An 18,125-nucleotide genomic window follows, 5' to 3' on the forward strand; every position below is an offset into this window, starting at 1 on the left:
AGGAAGGGGTGAAGGGTGCAGGCCAGGGATGGGAGGTGGGGCAAGAGCGCGGCGCTTTTTTCCTCCCCTTTTCCTTCTTTTCCTTCCTTTTTCCTTCCGTGCTTCGGCACAATAAGCGCTGGCACTCTCCCGAGGCGATTTGCTTTCAGCTTTGTTGCTGCGACAGCCAGCCTGAGGGACAGCTCGGTTGTTCTGCGAAGGGCGGGGGTAACAAACGCCAGCCCTGTCAAAGCTGGAGGCAGGGGATGGGACGGGACGGGATGGGATGGGGAGGAGGTCAAAGTGAGTGAAAACTGCTCTCTGCCAGCAGCTCCGCCTCGGTCTCAAGCCCTTCCCAGCTAACCGGGTGATCTCGAGAGCCCCCCCTCGGGGGCCGCTGGCAGGGAGGGTCAGAAGAGGGCGAGGCGGCAGCGAGGACCTTCCCGCCCCCTCGGAGCCCGGGAGCCCGAGCCCCAGCCCCTCCCCGCCCGCCCCCTCGGCCGGCTTCGGGCCGCGCTGCCCGGCGGGGCGGTGGCGGGGCGGTGCCGGCCCGGCGCCGGAAGGCGGGTTTGGTTCCGGGCCGCGCGGCGCCATGGACTCGCTGTGGCGGCTGAAGCGGTTCGATGCCTTCCCCAAGACAAGACCCTGGAGGGCTTTCGGGTCAAGACGTGCGGGGGCGCGCTGGGTGAGCGGGCGGGGTGAGGGCGGCCGGGGGCCGGCGGCGGGGGGGCCTTGCGGGCCGGCGCTCGGCAGCGGCTCGGGGCGGCGGCGGCGGCGGGCGGGCTGAGGCGGGACTGAGGCGAGGCGAGGCGGGCGCGACCGGCGGGGCTGACGGCGGTTCTCGTCTCCCCGGCAGTGACGGTTGTCAGCGGGCTCATCGTGGTGCTGCTTTTCTTGTCGGGGCTGCAGTACTACCTCACCAAGGAGGTGAGTGGCGGCGGCGGCGGCGGGGGGGGCCCGGCCCCGCGATGCTGCTTCTGGCCGGGGCGGCCCTGCGGCCCGGGGCGGCCTGCCGTGCCTCCGCACCCCCGCCGAGCCGCCGCCTCCTCCGCCGCCTCCTGCGGGCTGCCCACGCGGCAGCTTCACCCGCCGCAGATGTGCGTGGGGTTTTTTTCTTTCTTTCTTTCTTTCTCCGAGCTGGCGGCCTTGAGGCCGGGAGCGGGCTGCCCTCCCCCGAAAGCCGCTTGGCGCCGAGGGTGGCTCGGGGCTTCCTGTAACGCGGCCGCAGGAGAGCGTCTCAAAGTCTCTTCTCGCTGCCTCTGCCGCCTACAAGCAGGCAATGCAAAGGAAAGCGAGGAGGCTCCTTGCGGGAGCCCCCGTCCCCACCCCAGGTTCTAAGGTTCCCGAGTTAGTAGCTTTCTTAAAACAAAGCGTTAGAAATGGCAAGCGCTTGGCTGCGGTGGGAGGCAGCAGCTCAGGTGTCTCTTGAATCCCAAGTCTTAAAAATCAGCCGAGGGAAAGCGGCCTTTTGATTGGCTTCCGAGTGAAACAGGACTCTGTTTTTCCTTTGTTCCTAGGTTCATCCGGAATTGTACGTTGACACATCAAGGGGAGATAAACTGAAGATCAGTCTCGATGTTATTTTTCCACATCTGCCTTGTGCTTGTGAGTCAGCCTTCTGAATGTTGGGGACAAGTTTCATACTTGCCGAGGGCCCGACAGGCTCGGTGTGCCCGCTGCTTCCGAGTGCTGCGCTGCTGCTTGGGCCACAGACAGGGAGGAACTGGTGACCCCTGGTGATTCCGCGGTGATTCCAGCCAGGCCCGCTGGGCACTCAAACCAGCACTTCCAGGCAGGCTGTATTGTTTTTCGAGGTGATACGTGAGGCTAAGGTACAAACCCCCTTACGTTTCTGTACGGTGTGGTGCTTTGTCAGAGAGCTGGGTCACACTGAAAAAGCTGGCACAGCGTTCGGTGTTCGGTGCTCGGGACTCCAGATTTGACTGTACTGTTGTTGAAACACTTTAGAGTGTTTCTCCTTGGGAAGTTACTTGGCGAGGCGCAACTTTTCTGTGGTTTTTGTACTTCAGTTCTGACCGTAACGCCAACGCCATGTGATAACCTTTCTCCCAAATTTTTAAAACCGGAGTGAGCGTTAATAGTTGGATTACCTTTTAACTAAATTCAAAACGAAGCTGCGGGGTGAAGTGACGGAAAATCTTGCAAGTCTTACTGCTTACCACTACTGTGCACGTTATCCGACCGTGCGCTAATCTTCCCTGGCTCTTGTTCTGTTGCGGTGATTCCTTTGGGTAATGCATTGGGCTTTAAACACAGTGAGTCTGGCTTCCTTGTGACCACCTGAGATATTGTTGGTCTTTGCCTTCCTCACGTTTAAAAGGGCACGGGAAGGCCAGAGAGTTTGGAAGCCCCTGGTGTTTTGTGCAGAGAAGCTGTCAGCCTTGTAAGAGAGCATGTAGCCAGCAAGTGCATCACGGTGCTTTGATACCAGGCCAAGACCACAGACCCTCTCAATCTTCTTTGTGAAAAGGGGTCACGAGGAAATGTGCTGATGGTGAAGGGGGAAGGGTGAGGAGGTAGAGGGAGGGAGGAGGCAGCTTTCAACCAATTTGAAGCTTAACTCCTGTACTCCTGGAAATGGTTATGGGCTTTGAGGGGTTTGGTTTTGGTTTCTTTTGCCTTAAGTGTATTACCTTTCAGGGTAACGCTTTCTGGGCAGCTGGAAGCCGTCCTTCTGGTACATCAAACCCAGCCCCGTGTTTGGAAGGGTCGTTCAGGGTGCTGCAACACGCGTTTTATTCCCTGTACGTCACTTGGCCCCAGCCATACACACTCTTCCGCTTTGGCACGCTCTTATCGCCCTCGCTGAAAGAGTCTGTATTTTCACTGGTTGAATGCTTCCTCAGCCTGCCACAGGCCGTAACAAATGTGTGTTTATAGACTACTTTCCTTGCTCACTGATTTCAGATTTGAGCATCGATGCCATGGACGTAGCAGGAGAGCAGCAGCTGGATGTAGAGCACAATCTGTTTAAACAACGTTTGGATAAAGCTGGCAACCGGGCGACTCCGGAGGCCGAGAGACACGGTAAGGTGCTATTCTGCCTTTCTTGGATGGATGCTCTTGTAGTCTTTCCATCACTGTGTGCCTGGTTTTGAGATTCACGGGAACAAGTGGCAGCTGAAGAGCATTTAAAGACCACAGGCTTTTGAAGAGTTTATAGCACGCAGATCTATTAAAGTGACAGATTCAGGTGAACTGCTGTTATACTTGCTACTTTTGCGAGGCAAATCTTTGCCTAGTCCCTCTGAAATTCGGACAAGGACTCACGGATGCATTTCAGGAATAAAGCTGCTGCGTGAATGCTCTTTTACAACTAGGAATCGAGCAGCTGTTCTGGCAAAACTTGGCTTTGGTTGTATCTTTAAATCACAGTGGGCTGGCAAATGGGACAACCTGGTTAGAGGAAAGAGCCTCTCTCCAGGGAAGGCTCCAGTGACTCGACCCTTAGGCCCAAGCTTGCACCTTACTACATTTACTTTGCGTGTGTTAATGCCTGCCTAGATAAATATATTTTAGTTGGTTTATCGGTTACAGGTTGTAGTAAGTGGTCCTTGGCTACCTAAACCTCGCCTTTACGTTCGTTTCGTGTTATGACTCATCGTTGCGCTTCGAGGCAAACCAGAAGCGATTCTGGCAAAGTGTTGCAATCTAACAGTAATACTGTCCCGACTTTTCCTTTCCAAAAGACGAGCTCCTTATTACTTTTTCTGGGAGATGGTGTAGTTCTACGTGTCAGCATGAACTGAATTTGTTGATTTGTATCACTCAGATCGAACTTTTCTGTTCTTGAAGTTGCAAGGCTAAACTAAGCCAAGAGCTGAACGATTGGTAGGTACGGGAGTTTCTCCTGCTGTCACAGGAATGTGGTGGTAGTGCTTTTACTGCTGTTTCGCTCAGCAGCCTCTCTGTGTTCAGAGGTTGTGGCGTTACAAACGTAATGCCTGGGGACAAAACCAGCTGTTCTGTATCTAATTCTCTGTTAAGGCATGTAGGCCTCCTGCCTTACTTGTATTGCCAGTCTCCCTCCGTTGGCATTACTCCGTCGGAACCGGTTGCTCTGGCTCCTTGTATAATCAAGGGAGAGGGAGAGAAACTCGTAAGAAGCGAATGGTCTCACCTAGGAAAGGCATTTCCAAAGAGATCAGATGCATCGCAGGCAACAAGCAATTTCTTCTGCTGTCTGGAAGAAGCAGGCGGCTAGTTTGGTTTCCATCAGCCATGTTGCAGGTTAGATCAGAAGCATCCAGCCATCTTCATTAAACTCTATGATTATCAGTTTCTATTAGTGATACTGACTTCAGTCAGTTACTTAAATGGCAGCTGTAGCAGTATTGACCTTAAAATTAGTAAAGCATACCCAAATTTCATGGAGTAGTATCTGGAGGCTTTTCCTAGTCATAGTTACATTAAGCTAGTTAATAGCTGAATGATTTCTGTGGTAGGTTGCATTCTGTGCTTGGATGTTGTCTTACTCCTTTCCATTGAGTGACGAGGAATGATTGAATTCTTTATTGGTGGTTCTTATCATTTCCTTTCTTTTAATGTGGACAGAGTTATCCAATTTCATGTATCATATCTGCATGCAAGTTGAGGACTGTGTTAATTGCAGGAAACCCTGCATGTAGAGTTCTATGTACTGCAGTTTCTTTGTAGTATCCAAACTGTGTGCATCACCTCTGGGTTTATCTCTCTGAGACAACTCAACAGGCAGCTGCTGATTCCATTTAAAAAGCTGTTACTGGTTGCTGTGTCTTGAAAGACTCTATGCGTCGTGCAGGTGTTCTTTGTGAAGGGGTGGGAATCATGGCTTTGACGAAGCGTAGCGATTGTTTAGCTCTATGCTTCCCGATGCTGTCTTTGAGTGTAATTACGAGATTAAAAGCCATACCACGTTTTGAACAATGAATTCTTAAGTGTGCTTTCAGCTGCTTTGAATGTTGCAAGCTTTAGAAAGTAAGTCTCACACAGTTGTTTACTAATGGGGATATTTTCCTAAAAGTTCTTATTTTCTTGAGGGTAGTTGCCATAAAGTATGTGATTAAAGAAGTAAGGCTAATGACTGATTTTCATGCATATTTCATACTTTTCCATTAAAATCTCTTTTTTTCTGTGGCTAGTACAAAATACAGACGTGTTTAATACTCGCTTCCGTCTGCCTGTTATACCTCCCAGTCTCAACAAACAGGGCCCTGGCAATGTTCTATCCCCTCAGCAGTGTCTGTCTATGTACCTTATCCCCTTCCCCAGCATTAGTGATGCAAGGAGCCACCTTTTCAAGGCTTATAGAGGGTAGTGCAGCAGCGCCTGGATAGTGAGCCTTAGAGGGCTTTTGTAACGCAAGGGACCTGGTCCTGCCCTTCAGGGTTTGTGTGTTGAAACAGACTGGTTTTAAGGGGGCCTCTTATTGTAAGAGCCAGTGGTTTTGTCCCCGTTCAGCCTTCTGCATGTAAGACCATGAAATTCCATGAGTTCGTGCCCCAGCCATACTGTGGCTGCACATGCAACACACAACGTGGCACAGACATTGTCAGAATTGTTAAGTCACGAAGAAGGTAGAAATTCCTTGGAGACTTCTAGTGAGCAGAGGTTAACGCGTGTGCCTTGTCAGCATTGTCATCTTGGAGGACTGGGTGCTGATTTTCCACTTGGGAGACTCTTCCTCTGATCTTGTTTCACAGCAATGTAGAACCGTGTTCGCTACATGTCTTGGGACAGGATTCTGCGTTGTGCACTGCCGACTGCCGTTGACTGCTATTGAAAATTTTGCTTGTGTAACAGGTCCTGTTACGATTGTCGCCATTTACTGTGCGACGTTGTCTGAAGTAGACAATGTTTTAACAAAGCCTTTGGGCAAGTAACGTCTGCTCAGCGCTCCAGGGAGGCTTACAGATAGCCAGTTCTTGCTCTGGAGGGTGCGTTTGAGATGACAAATGGCACTCTGCTTCTTGGTCTTACTTCGCACCTCAACAGGCTCTGCGCGTACCGTTTCAGGTGGGCTTTGGGTGCAGGACGCGCAGCTTCCGAGACAGAACCGTTGCGTTCGTGTGTAGAACAGTTGTTGCGCACAGAACGGAACAAGAGTACAAGAGAGTGTTTCTAGTCACGCCTCGTCGCTTTGCATCCTCTTTTGTCTTAGAGCTGGGGAAAGAAGAAGAAAAAGTGTTTGATCCAAGTTCTTTGGATGCGGATCGCTGCGAGAGCTCTTACGGGGCAGAGTCGGAGGCCGTGCGGTAACCTTTACACCTTTTTGTATCTTCTTAGCGCTTGAATTAATACAGTTGTGTTGCATGCGTGTTTTTTTCCAAAGTGTCTACGAAGGTCTGTGCAGTGAAATCCTCCTGGGCCCGTGTTCAGAGAATGATGAGAACCGCTGTGGTTTTGGTCTGCCTTTGGAAGCTGCGCTCACGATTGTTAAGACCGTGCAGAGTTAGGTTGTCTATAGTTTGTGCACGTGCCTGTTTAAGGGCAGCGCAAATTGCGCTATCTTTGCAGCAGCACGAAGGCTGTATCTCATCAAACGGAATCTTTTCTGGGGTTATTTGGTGTCCAGAGGGGAGCTGTGTAAATTATTTCACCGTTACGTGAGCCGTCTTGGAATGAAACCTGGTTATGGCTTTGCCTTCTCACTTCTGCTGCAGGCTTTGCATCCTTACGGGAGCAAAGACCAGGCATTTATCGCTCGCACGAACAACGGGTGTCACTTGGTATTTCTCATTCCTCCTACCTGCAAAGAATTCTTCTGTAAGAATGGGTCCGTGGTAGCCCCTAGGTTCTGGACCATCCCTCGCTATCATTGTCTCTGTAGTGACTTGGTCTGTCCCGTCTGTCAAGTTGCGTCCTTCCGCAGAGGTGTTTCCATCTTGAGGGAGTCATGATTCCAGGCTTCAGCTTTTTCTTTGGTCCAGAAAAAAACCACAGAAGCAAAGAAAGAAAACTCAGTCTCCATCAGTCGAGGACACCGTTTCAGTGTGGAGGAGATCCAAACCCTCTGGCGGATCGCCTGTACAGTATTCCTTCCATAGAGGGTGTTCAGTGTGAGCTCCTTCTTAACTTCTGTCTCAAAGTAGCGTCTGCCGGGGAATTAACCGTTTTCATCCCCAAACTGAATACCGGAGGCTGAGATTCTTATTTCATCCTCGGCGTCGCCGAGGACTTTCCTTTTTACGCTGGTAAACTCCTTTCGGAGTTTGGTTGTCTCGGTGCTGAAAGACGCAAGGTCTCACCCGTATCTGTGCAGACAGACAAGCTGTTTTCCAGTTGTATCAAGCTCGTTTTGGAGACCACAAACGTGACGTTTCCGTTTGTCACTGGGCTATAATCCGTCAGAGCTCAGGTCGTACCACCAGTTGCTGGGAATGCCTAACGTTTGTCAGGCGGCCCCCTGGAAGCTCTCCGTACCTTCCATAGCTTCTCCAGACCACGAAACATGCTGTTGTAGAAGCCCCGCCAGGGCTGTAGCGTGTGGCAAAGTGGATGGAAACTGCTGTGTGAAGGATTCGGAGGCCCATCTCTGAGGAGGTGTAAGTCTATGACAGTTGTTGGTTAGTCATGCAGAGGGTTGAATATACGTGAACGGTCTTCGGAAACAAACAAAAAAGGAGGTTGCTTAACCTCCTTTGAGGTATGTCGTCCAAACGTACGTTTCTCCTGCCCCCCACCCCATCCTTCCAGGTATTCGCCTTTGTTGGGATCTTGCAGCAGAAGGAACAAAACAGCCTCGTGGTACGCTGCCTTCTCTGCGCATCAGGTGTGACAAAAGAAGCACAGGACCGATTAAGAACAAAAGCTTGTTACCCAGCTTTGACTGTTAACACGTTGTGAATGTAAACCTCGAGTGCGCTTCTGGATAGCTTTGGTTGCTCCTTCTGTTCCCTTGAGAAGTGGGAAAGAGTCTAAATATAACCAGCATTGTTATCTGGCGTGCTGCTTTAGAGCTCACTTAACACATAGGGGCATGCCACTGTGTTTTTCCTTTTAGTGGTTAATTCCTGCATTTTTGTTTCTCTGTTGCGCTTTAAATGGTTGCTTGTCCATATCTTAGCTCTTTGGCTAGCTAGGGAGTCATTTTATATGGCCTAGAAAGCACACTGGCAAAGCTGTTGCTCTTCCCCTTCTTGGTACGAGTTTTAAGTGCTGCTCTGTCTGAATCTGTGTGTCTTTTCCTTGAAAGGATCGGAGTATTTCTCTCTTCTCTCCTGCTCTGCTCGGTTTAGCAGTGCACGCTGTTGAGAGTCAGTGTTGCCGTATCCTTCCCCCCCCGCCCCGCCCCCAAGCCGTTTTAACTAGAGAGCTAAGTAATTTCTGTTACTTGCTGTGCCCATAAATCTCCTTTGGGAGGAGCTGTTGATCTAGGCTGGGAGCTGAGACGATTTCCTGAAAGCTGAAAGGAGAGCCATGCCAGGTCACTCTTCTGTGGTAGAGGAGGTCACCAGATGGAAAAGGTTGAGAATCTTTGCCTTAAACGATTTTAACATATCCGTGTTGGAGATAATGTGTTGGGGGATTATTAGTTGCTCTGTGCAGATAATGTAGTTGTGGAGGACGTGGTGACGTGTTGGAGCGACTTCTGCCTGTTGAAGTCGGATGGGGTGATGATCTCGCTTAATCTCATTAGTACAGCAGGCTAGAGAATTTCTCCTGGGAATTCATGCACCAAGCCTGCTAATCTCAGAATACTCAGTAGGAGTTTTTCCGAGGGTTCGTAAGCCATTGGACTTTTCTACGATTCTATGATTACCTTTAAAATAGTTTGGGTTGGAAGAGACCTTTAAAGGTCGTGTAGTCCACCCGGCCCGCCCCCTTCCCCGCAGTGAGCGGGGGGAGGGGAACATCTTCAACTAGATCAGGTTGCTCAGAGCCCCGTCCAACGTAACCTTGAATGTTTCCGGGGACGGGGCATCTACCACCTCTCCGGGCAACCTGTTCCAGGGTTTCACCACCACCATCATCGTAAAAAGTTTCTTCCTTGTATCTGGTCTGAATCTACCCTCTTTTAGCTTAAAACCATTACACCGTGTCCTGTCACAACAGGCCCTGCTAAAACGTTTGTCCCCATCTTTCTTATAAGCCCCCTTTAAGTACTGGAAGGCCGTGACAAGGTCTCCCCAGAGCCTTCTCTTCTCGAGGCTGAACAACCCCAACTCTCTCGGCCTTTCCTCACAGCAGAGGTGTTCCATCCCTCTGATCGTTTTTGTGGCCCTCCTCTGGACCCACTCCCGCAGGTCCACGTCTGTCTTGTAGTGAGGACCCCGGAGCTGGACGCAGTGCTGCAGGTGGGCTCTCACCAGAGCGGAGTAGAGGGGCAGAATCACCTCCCTCGACCTGCTGGCCGTGCTTCGTTTGATACAGCCTGGGCGTACGGTTGGCTTTCTGGGCTGTGAGTGCACATTGCTGGCTTTTCATCCGCCAGCACCCCCAAGCCCTTCTCCGCAGGGCTGGTCTCAATCCCTTCATCCTGCAGCCTGTATTGATAGCGGGGGTTGCCCCGCCCCAGGTGCAGGACCTGGCACTTGGCCTTGTTGAACCTCATGAGGTTCACATGGGCCCACTTCTCGAGTGTGTCCAGGTCCCTCTGGATGGCATCCCATCCCTCAGGCGTGTCAGCTGCACCGCTCAGCTTGGCGTCATCTGCAAACTTGCTGAGGGTGCACTCGATCCCCCTGTCGATGTCGTTGATGAAGATATTAAGCAGGATTGGTCCCAGTACGGACCCCTGAGGGACACCGCTTGTCACCGATCTCCATCTGGACATTGAGCCGTTGACCACTACCCTCTGGATGAGACCATCCAGCCAATTCCTCGTCCATCCAACAGTTCACCCATCAAATCCGTGTATCTCCCAATTTAGAGAGAAGGACGTTGCGGGGGACCGTGTCAAAGGCCTTACAGAAGTCCAGACAGACGACGTTTGTAGCTCTTCCCTGGTCCGCTAGTGTAGTCGTTCCATCATAGAAGGCCGCTAGGTTGGCCAGGCAGGACTTGCCCTTGGTGAAGCCGTGCTGGCTGCCTCGACTCACCTCCCCGTCCAACACGTGCCTTAGCATAGCTTCTAGGAGGATCTGTTCCATGACCTTCCCAGGCCCAGAGGGAGGTGAGGCTGACCAGTCGGTAGTTCTCAGGGTCCTCCTTTCTACCTTTTTTAAAAATGGGTGTCATGCTTCCCTTTTTCCAGTCACCAGGGACTTCACCCGACTGCCGTGACTTTCCAAAGAGCGTGGAGAGCGGCTTGGCAACTCCATCAGCCAGTTCCCTCAGGACTCTGGGATCTGCATCTCGTCAGGTCCCATGGACGTAGGTATGTTCAGGTTCCTCAGGTGGTCACGAACCTGATCTTCTCTTACAGTGGGAGGGCCTTTGCTGCCCTAGTCTCCGTCTTGCGGTCCACCCACTGGAGAGGTGTGGGAAGAGAGGCTGCCCGTGAAGACTGAGGCAAAAAAGTTGTTGAGTACCTCGGCCTTCTCCTTGTCCCTTGTAACCAGTTTGCCAGTCTTGCTCATCGGGGGGGAGGGAAGTGTACGCGTTCTTTGACCTTCCTTTTTGGGCCGACACACCTGTAGAAGCCCTTCTTGTTATTCTTTGCGTCCCTTGCCAGGTTCAGTTCCAGCCACGCCTTGGCCTTCCTGGTCAGATAGCTTATTGGGGATAATCATGTCATTTTAGGGATAATGTCAATAGGGGAACGTAATGTCATTTTTTACAGAAACCCAGTTGATTTGCTCTAAGAATAGGACTGGTATGGGCAAGGGTTAGAAGAACGGCAGGGTGCAGGAGAATGCTGCAGGGTGATCTTCGTTTATATCAAGATGGGCAATCTGTGTCCTTCTGCAGCCCTGGCACTCTCCTGCCTTTATGTATCACTTCCGTTTTTCGCACGCTTGCATATCCGTATGGCTTTCTCCTACCGGTGCTGTCTCCTGAAGCATGCTTGGGTGGACTACATTTTGGTGGAAGATGACGTGGACTTGGGGTTGAGGTCGAGAGGAGCAGCTTGTGCCGTTACTTGCCAGCAGAGACCGAAACAGTCCGGCCTGGGCACTGATGCGTCACTCATTCTTTGGGCTAGCTGGGGCTTTAACTGATAGCCTGTAGGAAAAATAGACTCGATCCTGATGGTGCTTTTCTTATGACCCTTTGTAAGTACTGTCAGGCCCCCCACAAGTGAGTGGGCAGGGCTACACTGATACGGCTCACTGAACTTGTGTTTTAGTAGCCTTTCCTGTGCCTCGCTAACGAAACGACGTTTGCTGTGTTTGTTTCCTGCTAGGTGGTAAGGACTAACCCGTTTTCAGTTACACGACATGAGAAGATAGCCAAGGGGCTACTGGGAGACCAGGGCCTGCCTGGTGTGTTTGCGCTATATGAACTTTTGCCCATGGTGGTGAAGCTGAGAGAGAAACACAGGTAAGAGACGTGTCAATCTATATCATCACCCTCCATTGGTTTTTGCCGTTTTGCATAGCTTAAGACTCCATCCTCGCTTAGACGCGACAGTGCAAATGCCTGAAAGCCATCCAAGCCCCTTTCCAGTGGGTGGAGGGGAAGAGGCACTCCCAGATGCCCTCCTTCTCCATGTGAACATCTGAAAGGGATTGGGGTTCTTCTGGTACTACCTGAAGCGTTTTAATCCAGCTAGCCATTTGAGGACGATGCTTGGAGCAGAGCACCTTCATTTTCCTGCTGAACTGCTGGAGTAGGTCCACAGTGCGGGCAGACACAACCGTCACAGGGGGAAGGGGGTTCAATCCGTTATCTGTAGCAACGGAACTGCAGGCGCTGAGGCTTCCCGGTGAAAACACCCTTAAGGTATAACTTGATGGCTTCAGCGGTATGCTCGGCTCACTTGCCAGAGCTGAGCACCGTGTACTTTACTCGCATAAATCTTACAGGCATTTTGCCCTGAACGCCTGCGAAGATTCACCTCCTCCGGGAGACCAGGGCGTACCAGACCCTTAAAGGCACGTGGAAGAGGAGCCTGGCGACTGCTGCTACTGCCAGTACCGCTGTCAAGGGATGCGCTAGGGTTCAGGAGCTGGGATGTACACTCTTGCACTGATAAGCACAGCGTGGACGCTTGTTTTAGGTCTCGGACTCGGCCCGATACTGGGATCGTGATCAGCACAGCATAGCAATAGGAGACTAACGGTTGCCCGAAGGCTGTAAGCTCTGGCGCTGCCTCAGATCCCTGGAGGCGAGGCAAGAGGAGTAACGGTACCTCCACTCGCCGAAGCAGCGGGTTCGCTAGATGTTTGACTGCACCAAGGGGTGGAGTGTGACTGTTCGCTCAGCTCCTGCTCAGATTTGGGCTAGCCCAGCTCACGCTAAGGCCCGATGTATGCTGGGAGCAGCGCCTTTGGGTTGAAGGGGGAGCACCAGGTAGGCAGCACAGGTGGCCAGGAAGAGCTAAAGGGCCATGATGCAGCCATTAGCACCTGCAGCTGGCTGTCTCCTGCAGCCCCCATCTTTGCCTGGCAGTATTGTCAGAATCTGCTGACTTTTGGAAATGGTATAGACCAGACTTCCAAGCTGGAAGGTATAAAACAGCAGCTGAGCCAAAAAGCCTTTGAAGGAGATTCAACAGCAGCTGGACTGCTGGGGCTTTTGTGCTTCACAGTGTGATACGGGGGACGCCCGCGCGGTGACGGAGGAGGAAGGATGAGCACTCTCACTAGGGAGAAACAACGTCTTTTTTTTGGTTTTGCTTTTGGGTTTTTTTTTCTTTTTCCCCCTGCCCCCCCGCCATAAGCCCAGGACTTTTAGTGTTACGGGTTGTAAGTTAGGAAACATGACGGCTTGAGTGAATTCACGTCAGAGAGTAGCCCGGGCAAAGGGGACCGAGCCCTGTTTGTCGTGTGTGTTTGTTGCATTTCTTCACGTGCTCACGAAATAAAGCTTAATTCACAGCGTTCGTTGTCCTGTAACTTTGAACTTTTCTCTGCCGTGCCGGTTTTTCTCCCCCTGCTTGCAGTCCGTCCCGTTCCTGCTGCACAACAGGGAGCGAAAGCGTCAGTCATTGCACCTATGTGTGCTTGGCTTTCGTACTAGATGGGAACTCCGGCTCCAGGGGCTGAAGTTGGAGCTTTTCGTAGCAAGTGCCAGCTCTTCAGCTGGCTTCCCTGGGCGATGGACCTTTTCCAGGGTCCCTGCGGTCCCGCCCTTCTTGCCCCAGTGGCCCCAGACCCCGCCATCCGACCCTCTGGGCTTTCCTCGCGCTCCTTCTCTCCCAGACTGCACCGGGGGCGCTTTTTGCCCCCAGCGTTCTGCGGGGCCCTTAACGGTCTCTGAGCGGAACGCGCTGGAGCGAGCGGCTGCCGGGGCGGCCTCTCCCCCGCGGCAGCACCGCAGCCCGCCGCCGCACCCTCAGCGAGGAGCGAGAAGCGAGGAGCGAAGAGCGAGAAGCGAGAAGCGAAGCGCCGCCACAGAGCGAGCCCGGCTCTCCCGGTCGCGCCCGGCCGGCAGGGTGAGCCGCTGCGCCCGCCGCGGCAGGCGCCTGAGCGCGGTCCGCCGGGGCAGGCCGCGGAGCAGCCCCCGCCGCGGGGCCCGTCAGGCGGCGGAGCCCGGCTGGAGAGCGGGGGCATGGCGGCGCGGAGCCAGGCCTCCCTGCGGCGCCGGCTGCAGAGCTCGGAGGAGGCGCAGCACCGGCAAGCGGTGCTGGTGCGGAAGCTGCAGGCGAAGGTGAGGAGCGGGGGCGCCGGCCCGGCGGGGAGCTGCCCGGGGCCGGGCCGCGGTGGCGGGGCCGGGGTGCCCGGGCCGCCCGCGCAGCGCTGAGAGGGGCCTCGGCGATGTCGGGGGGCGAAGGCGCGGCCCCAGCGGGGCCCTCCCCGGGGCGTTCCCCGGCGCTGCCGCGGGCGGGACGGCGCCGAGCCCGCAGCTCGGGGGAGGCCCCGGGAGCCGCCCTCCTCCGCCCGGCCCGGCCCGGCCCGTCCCGCTGGGCGCCTGGCCCTGCCGCTGTCACCCTGCCGAGCCTCTCGTGAGGGCTTGTCCGTCCTGAAATAAAGCAGCCCCCCGGCTCGCAGGCGCCTTTGTTGGGCCACGTTAGCAGGGGGCTGTCCCAGAGGCAGGAGCCGAGCCGGCGGGGGTGGTTTGGGGCGGCCCCGGGCCGAGGCAGGCAGCTCTTAGGGTGAGCAGGTAGCAGTACGTGGAAAAGAAGCCCCGTCTCAGGAGATAAAGTGAAGCTTCCCTGTATGGTAACGACTTCTTGTGGGCGGCATCGGCAGCGCTGTGAAACGCACTGTGCTTGGGCTGTAAAGACTTGGAGAAAAGCTAATGCAGGAGGAGCCGAGCCTGTCACAAGCTGCATTCGCTCATCTTCATTCTATGTCTCCGTCCAGGTACTGCAGTACCGGACTCGGTGTCGAGAGTTGGAGCAGCAGCTGGCAGCAGGAGGGGTGAGTGTGCAGGTTGCCAAGTAAAGACCGTGTAGGTAGCGTTTGTTAACGCGGGCCAAAGCAAGCTCCCCAAAGCAATGGCAGAGGGCAGAGGGAAGCAAGATTTTGCTGCCTGAGGGTTTAAAGAAGCGCTGTAAGCTTGCCTGCGAGTGTTTTGTCCAGTTGCCGTGCTTGGAGGAGCCAGTGGTCCCAGAAATGCGGGTGCAGGAAACCCTGTGGAGGGGGGGTTTAGTTTTGAGAAAGAGTGCTTTATTGCTGGCGTAACATTTTGTCCTAGGGCTCAGGAGAGGGCTACACTGCCTGTTAGGTTCTATGGCCGTCTCTGAAAAAGAGCGGGTTGAAACGTGGCATTTTGGAAGGCAAGAATGCTGGCGTTCAGCATACGGCTATGGGCTTTTCTTTCTGCTTCACGGCTAAAGCAAACCTAGGAAGAACAAAGGGTGGGAGAGTAGGAGAGCGTTCCCAGGCTTCAAGTCGAAGAGAGCACTCACGGTTGTGAGCTAAGGAGACCTAGCTGCGAGAGTGCCACAGTGCGGGACTGAGGAGAGCTGCTCGCATTGAGCACCACCCTTCCCCTCCCTTGCTCTCCATAGTCACGACACTGTTACGCCTGGAAGAAGCCACGAGCTCCTGAGCTACCCAAGCGAATGGAGCGGAAAGCGGTGGATGCTAACAGCAGTGAAGGGAAGGCGAGAATTTGACTAAACTTTTCCTTTCTTCTGAAGGGACCCCTTCCAGGCAGGTGGGAAGCCACAGAAGACCAGAGCCTGGAGAAAGCACTGCTTCGGGTGGAAGAGGAGCAGCAGAGGTACAAGGAAGAAGCGTTCCCTCATACCTGGTATCCTGGATGCTCGTGGAAGTGAGGGAAAACCTGTCAGTGCTCCCTGGTCTCCCCAAGGGGAGCAGTTGGGCAAGCTGCTTTGAAAGCAGAAAGGTCCACAGTCTTGTTTTCTGTGGTGCAGTAATAGTGTTGTGTGCTGAATGGCTCTGTTTTGAGCGGGGGGGTTATTCCGGGTGACTTCCAAAGGTCCGTTTCCAGGCTAAATTATTCTGTGGTTCAGTAGGTGAGCGGGTCAGGAGAGTGCTAGAGAAAGGCGATGCATCCGGTGATCAGACAGCACGAAGGGGAGGCAAGACGTGAACTGTGGGCATCGTCAAAGTAGAAGGGGAAACCGAAATTGGAGGTGGAAGTAGAAGGCTTAAAGCAAGGAGAAGCAAATGAGCATGCCATCACAGAGAGATCTTAGTTAATCCTAGAAAGCACTTTTAGGGCCTCTCAGTTTGACAACAAAGTCAGTGTTGAGGGAGTTGGGAAATCACGGAGACGCTGCTTGTGGATAGCAGTCGTTCAGTGACCTCGTTGCTGTTTCTCCCTTTCCAAGGTGTGAGAATCTGGCAGAAGTGAACACTCTCCTGCAGGAACACCTCGATGAAGCGAATGCGGTTAATTCAGCCCTTAAAGAAGACGTTGGAAGACTGACGGTGGATTGGATGAGGGCCCGGGAGGAGCTGGAAGTGAAGGAGAGCGAGTGGCGCAGTGAACGTGAGGTAAGGCTGGGCGACGGGAACGTCGGACGCGATGCCGGGGTGGAATGAGAATGGGTTTTATTTCTGGCCTAGAGAACTTGCCGTGTGAAAGTCGTGGCACCGTTGAGGATGTATTGGTGTTTATGAGCAGAAGACAGGGGTGTGAGATGGAGGAGTGTCAGCAAATTGTGGTGATGGAAGATGCCCGCGTGCTGTGACCGTACTGGTCGTTCTCAAAGGCAAATGCTTGCTCTTGCTGGTCACTGGAGGGCAGTGACACATGAACGCTCGTCTGTTTTTTAATAGTTCCTAAATCTCTGTCTGCAGCAGTGGAGACCGAAGAGAGGTCTGTGTGTTTTCGGATTCAGGGTAGCCAACAGAAGAACAAGACAGGCCTCCCTTACTAATAGGCTGTTGTAAGCAAATCTGACACTGGTCTCGGAGGGGCTTGTTTTTGTCTTCCTCCACCGAGCCTGTTAGACACCTCTGCAAGGCGAGATGATGAATCGCGATCGGTTTGCTGTGTTGATACCCGCTCCTGCAGGGGAGTGTGGCTGTTCCCTTCTTTGCAGTCAGGTGGCAGGTCTACTGAGGATGCCTCTGTGGTGGCTCTTCAGTCCTTGATGCTCCCCACCCCACCCCCCCCGTTGGAATAGTTCTTAAAGGAGACTCGGTGATGACGGTTGTACCCTCTCCTCTCTGAAAGGCTTGTACAGCGACAGCGAAGGCTGAATTGGCATTTCTTTTTTCCTTTGCCTGTTTAGCTTTATGACAGCTACCTAAGGGGTGAACGCAGCCGTCTACTCAGCCTGTGGCGTCAGGTGGTCACCTTCCGCTGTCATTTCCTGGAAATGAAGACTGCCACTGACCGGTGAGTAGAAGTGAAGGCTAGATCTCGTTGCAGAAAAAACATAGCTTCCCTTCACAGCTGCTTTTTGAGCCTTGATGTTACGCTAGCTGCGGCTAAAGATACAATTTCTCCTTTGGTAGTCTGAAGCGATGGCATTAAGCATGCCTTAGGCTATACTCCGAATCATTTTGTTTGATGCTGGTTTTCAGATAAAGCTGAGGGGCTCAGGCTATAAGCAATGCAGAGGCCCTGAACAGGTGAACTTGGCTATGGTGATGTTTGGGCATATTAACACAGACACAGGCATATGTGGGCGAGTTGGGAGAGACTCACCAAAGCTATGCATGCAGCATGTGGAGCGGCCCCCTGTTACAGAGCGGTTAAAATTTGCCTTAAATCTCACTGTCTTTCCTTTCCCACTGCTCCCGATGGAAAGATCATTCATGAATATGTATGTAGTTATTTTTTCCTTCTCATTTCCAGCCTACGTTTATCCTGGTCAGTTTGCATCCGCTTATTCCTGTACCAACACTGTTGAGAGAAAGAATAGCTTCTCTACCCTGCTATTACATTTCTCCAATTGATTTTGCTTAGTTTGATCCCTCCCTTTTACGATTGTTTTCTTGTTCTTGGGCCCTCTGAGGTTCCTTTCTCACAGGTGCCTTCTGTGCAGAGACAAATAGCGTAGCCTAAGAGTAAATTCTTCTGGTGTCAGCATGCAATTTCAAACTCTGGGTTACCGTCAGCCGTTTACCACCTTTGGTGATAAGCTTTCCTTAATGCGTAGAGTATGCCTGACCCGCTAGTTAATTCTCGAAGCCTTCTGGCTGTTCCGTACATTTCCTCTTCTCTCTGGGGAGAAAATAGATGCGTTCCTCAACCATCAAATAGACCCATTGCCCAAGGATCAAGATGTGTCCTGATCCCAAAGTGTCAGGTGAACGATTCGTCCCCAGCGAAGATGTCGTCTTTCCTGCCGGCTTTTGCTGTTGCGCAATGCCGTGCTTCGGAAGCGAGCCAGCTGATAAAGATGGTGGCGTGAACATTACCTCTTTCTTGATTCTTCTTCAGAGATTTGTCAGAGCTGAAGGCAGAGCAAATGAGGCTTTCTGGATCTATACTTGTAAACTGCTCCCGCCTAAACTGTGGCGTACGGCCCTGGGCACCCGTTACGCCGGGTAGACCTGTCCTCGAGGATCAGGCACAGCAGCAAGCGGGAGAGGAAATAAGCCAGAAGACTTGGGAAGTGATGCGCTTACAAGTCGAAGGGGACCCGGAGAAGAAGGAACTTCAGGACAGGTGAGTGTGTTTTCAACTTTGCTGTTAGCAGCGTTATCTTCTGTGGGTGCTTGTTGGATTCA

The 18,125-nt window shown here is 53.0% G+C and overlaps 2 protein-coding genes across 6 annotated transcripts in view; both read left to right on the forward strand.

Moving 5' to 3' along the window:
* Window positions 1–471: 471 nt before the first annotated feature.
* LOC126045918 (endoplasmic reticulum-Golgi intermediate compartment protein 3-like) lies at window positions 472–15,880 on the forward strand. The gene is given in 8 exon segments (XM_049817603.1): window positions 472–613; window positions 616–664; window positions 836–906; window positions 1,497–1,584; window positions 2,908–3,027; window positions 14,331–14,387; window positions 15,113–15,195; window positions 15,770–15,880. Coding segments are annotated over 8 exon segments (516 nt in total). The 5' UTR covers window positions 472–571; the 3' UTR covers window positions 15,776–15,880.
* The window catches only part of GDF5 (growth differentiation factor 5), a 73,500-nt gene continuing 65,574 nt past the window's right edge, over window positions 10,200–18,125 (forward strand). The window contains exons 1-3 of one of the 5 annotated variants that reach the window (XM_049817575.1): window positions 10,200–10,297; window positions 10,923–11,135; window positions 11,267–11,403. The gene's annotated coding sequence lies outside the window, so the exon portion shown is untranslated. The other 4 variants (XM_049817574.1, XM_049817570.1, XM_049817571.1 and 1 more) reach the window with 4 other exon arrangements.

The sequence above is a fragment of the Accipiter gentilis genome, chromosome 14 (assembly GCF_929443795.1).
Source record: "Accipiter gentilis chromosome 14, bAccGen1.1, whole genome shotgun sequence".
NCBI lineage: Eukaryota > Metazoa > Chordata > Aves > Accipitriformes > Accipitridae > Astur > Astur gentilis.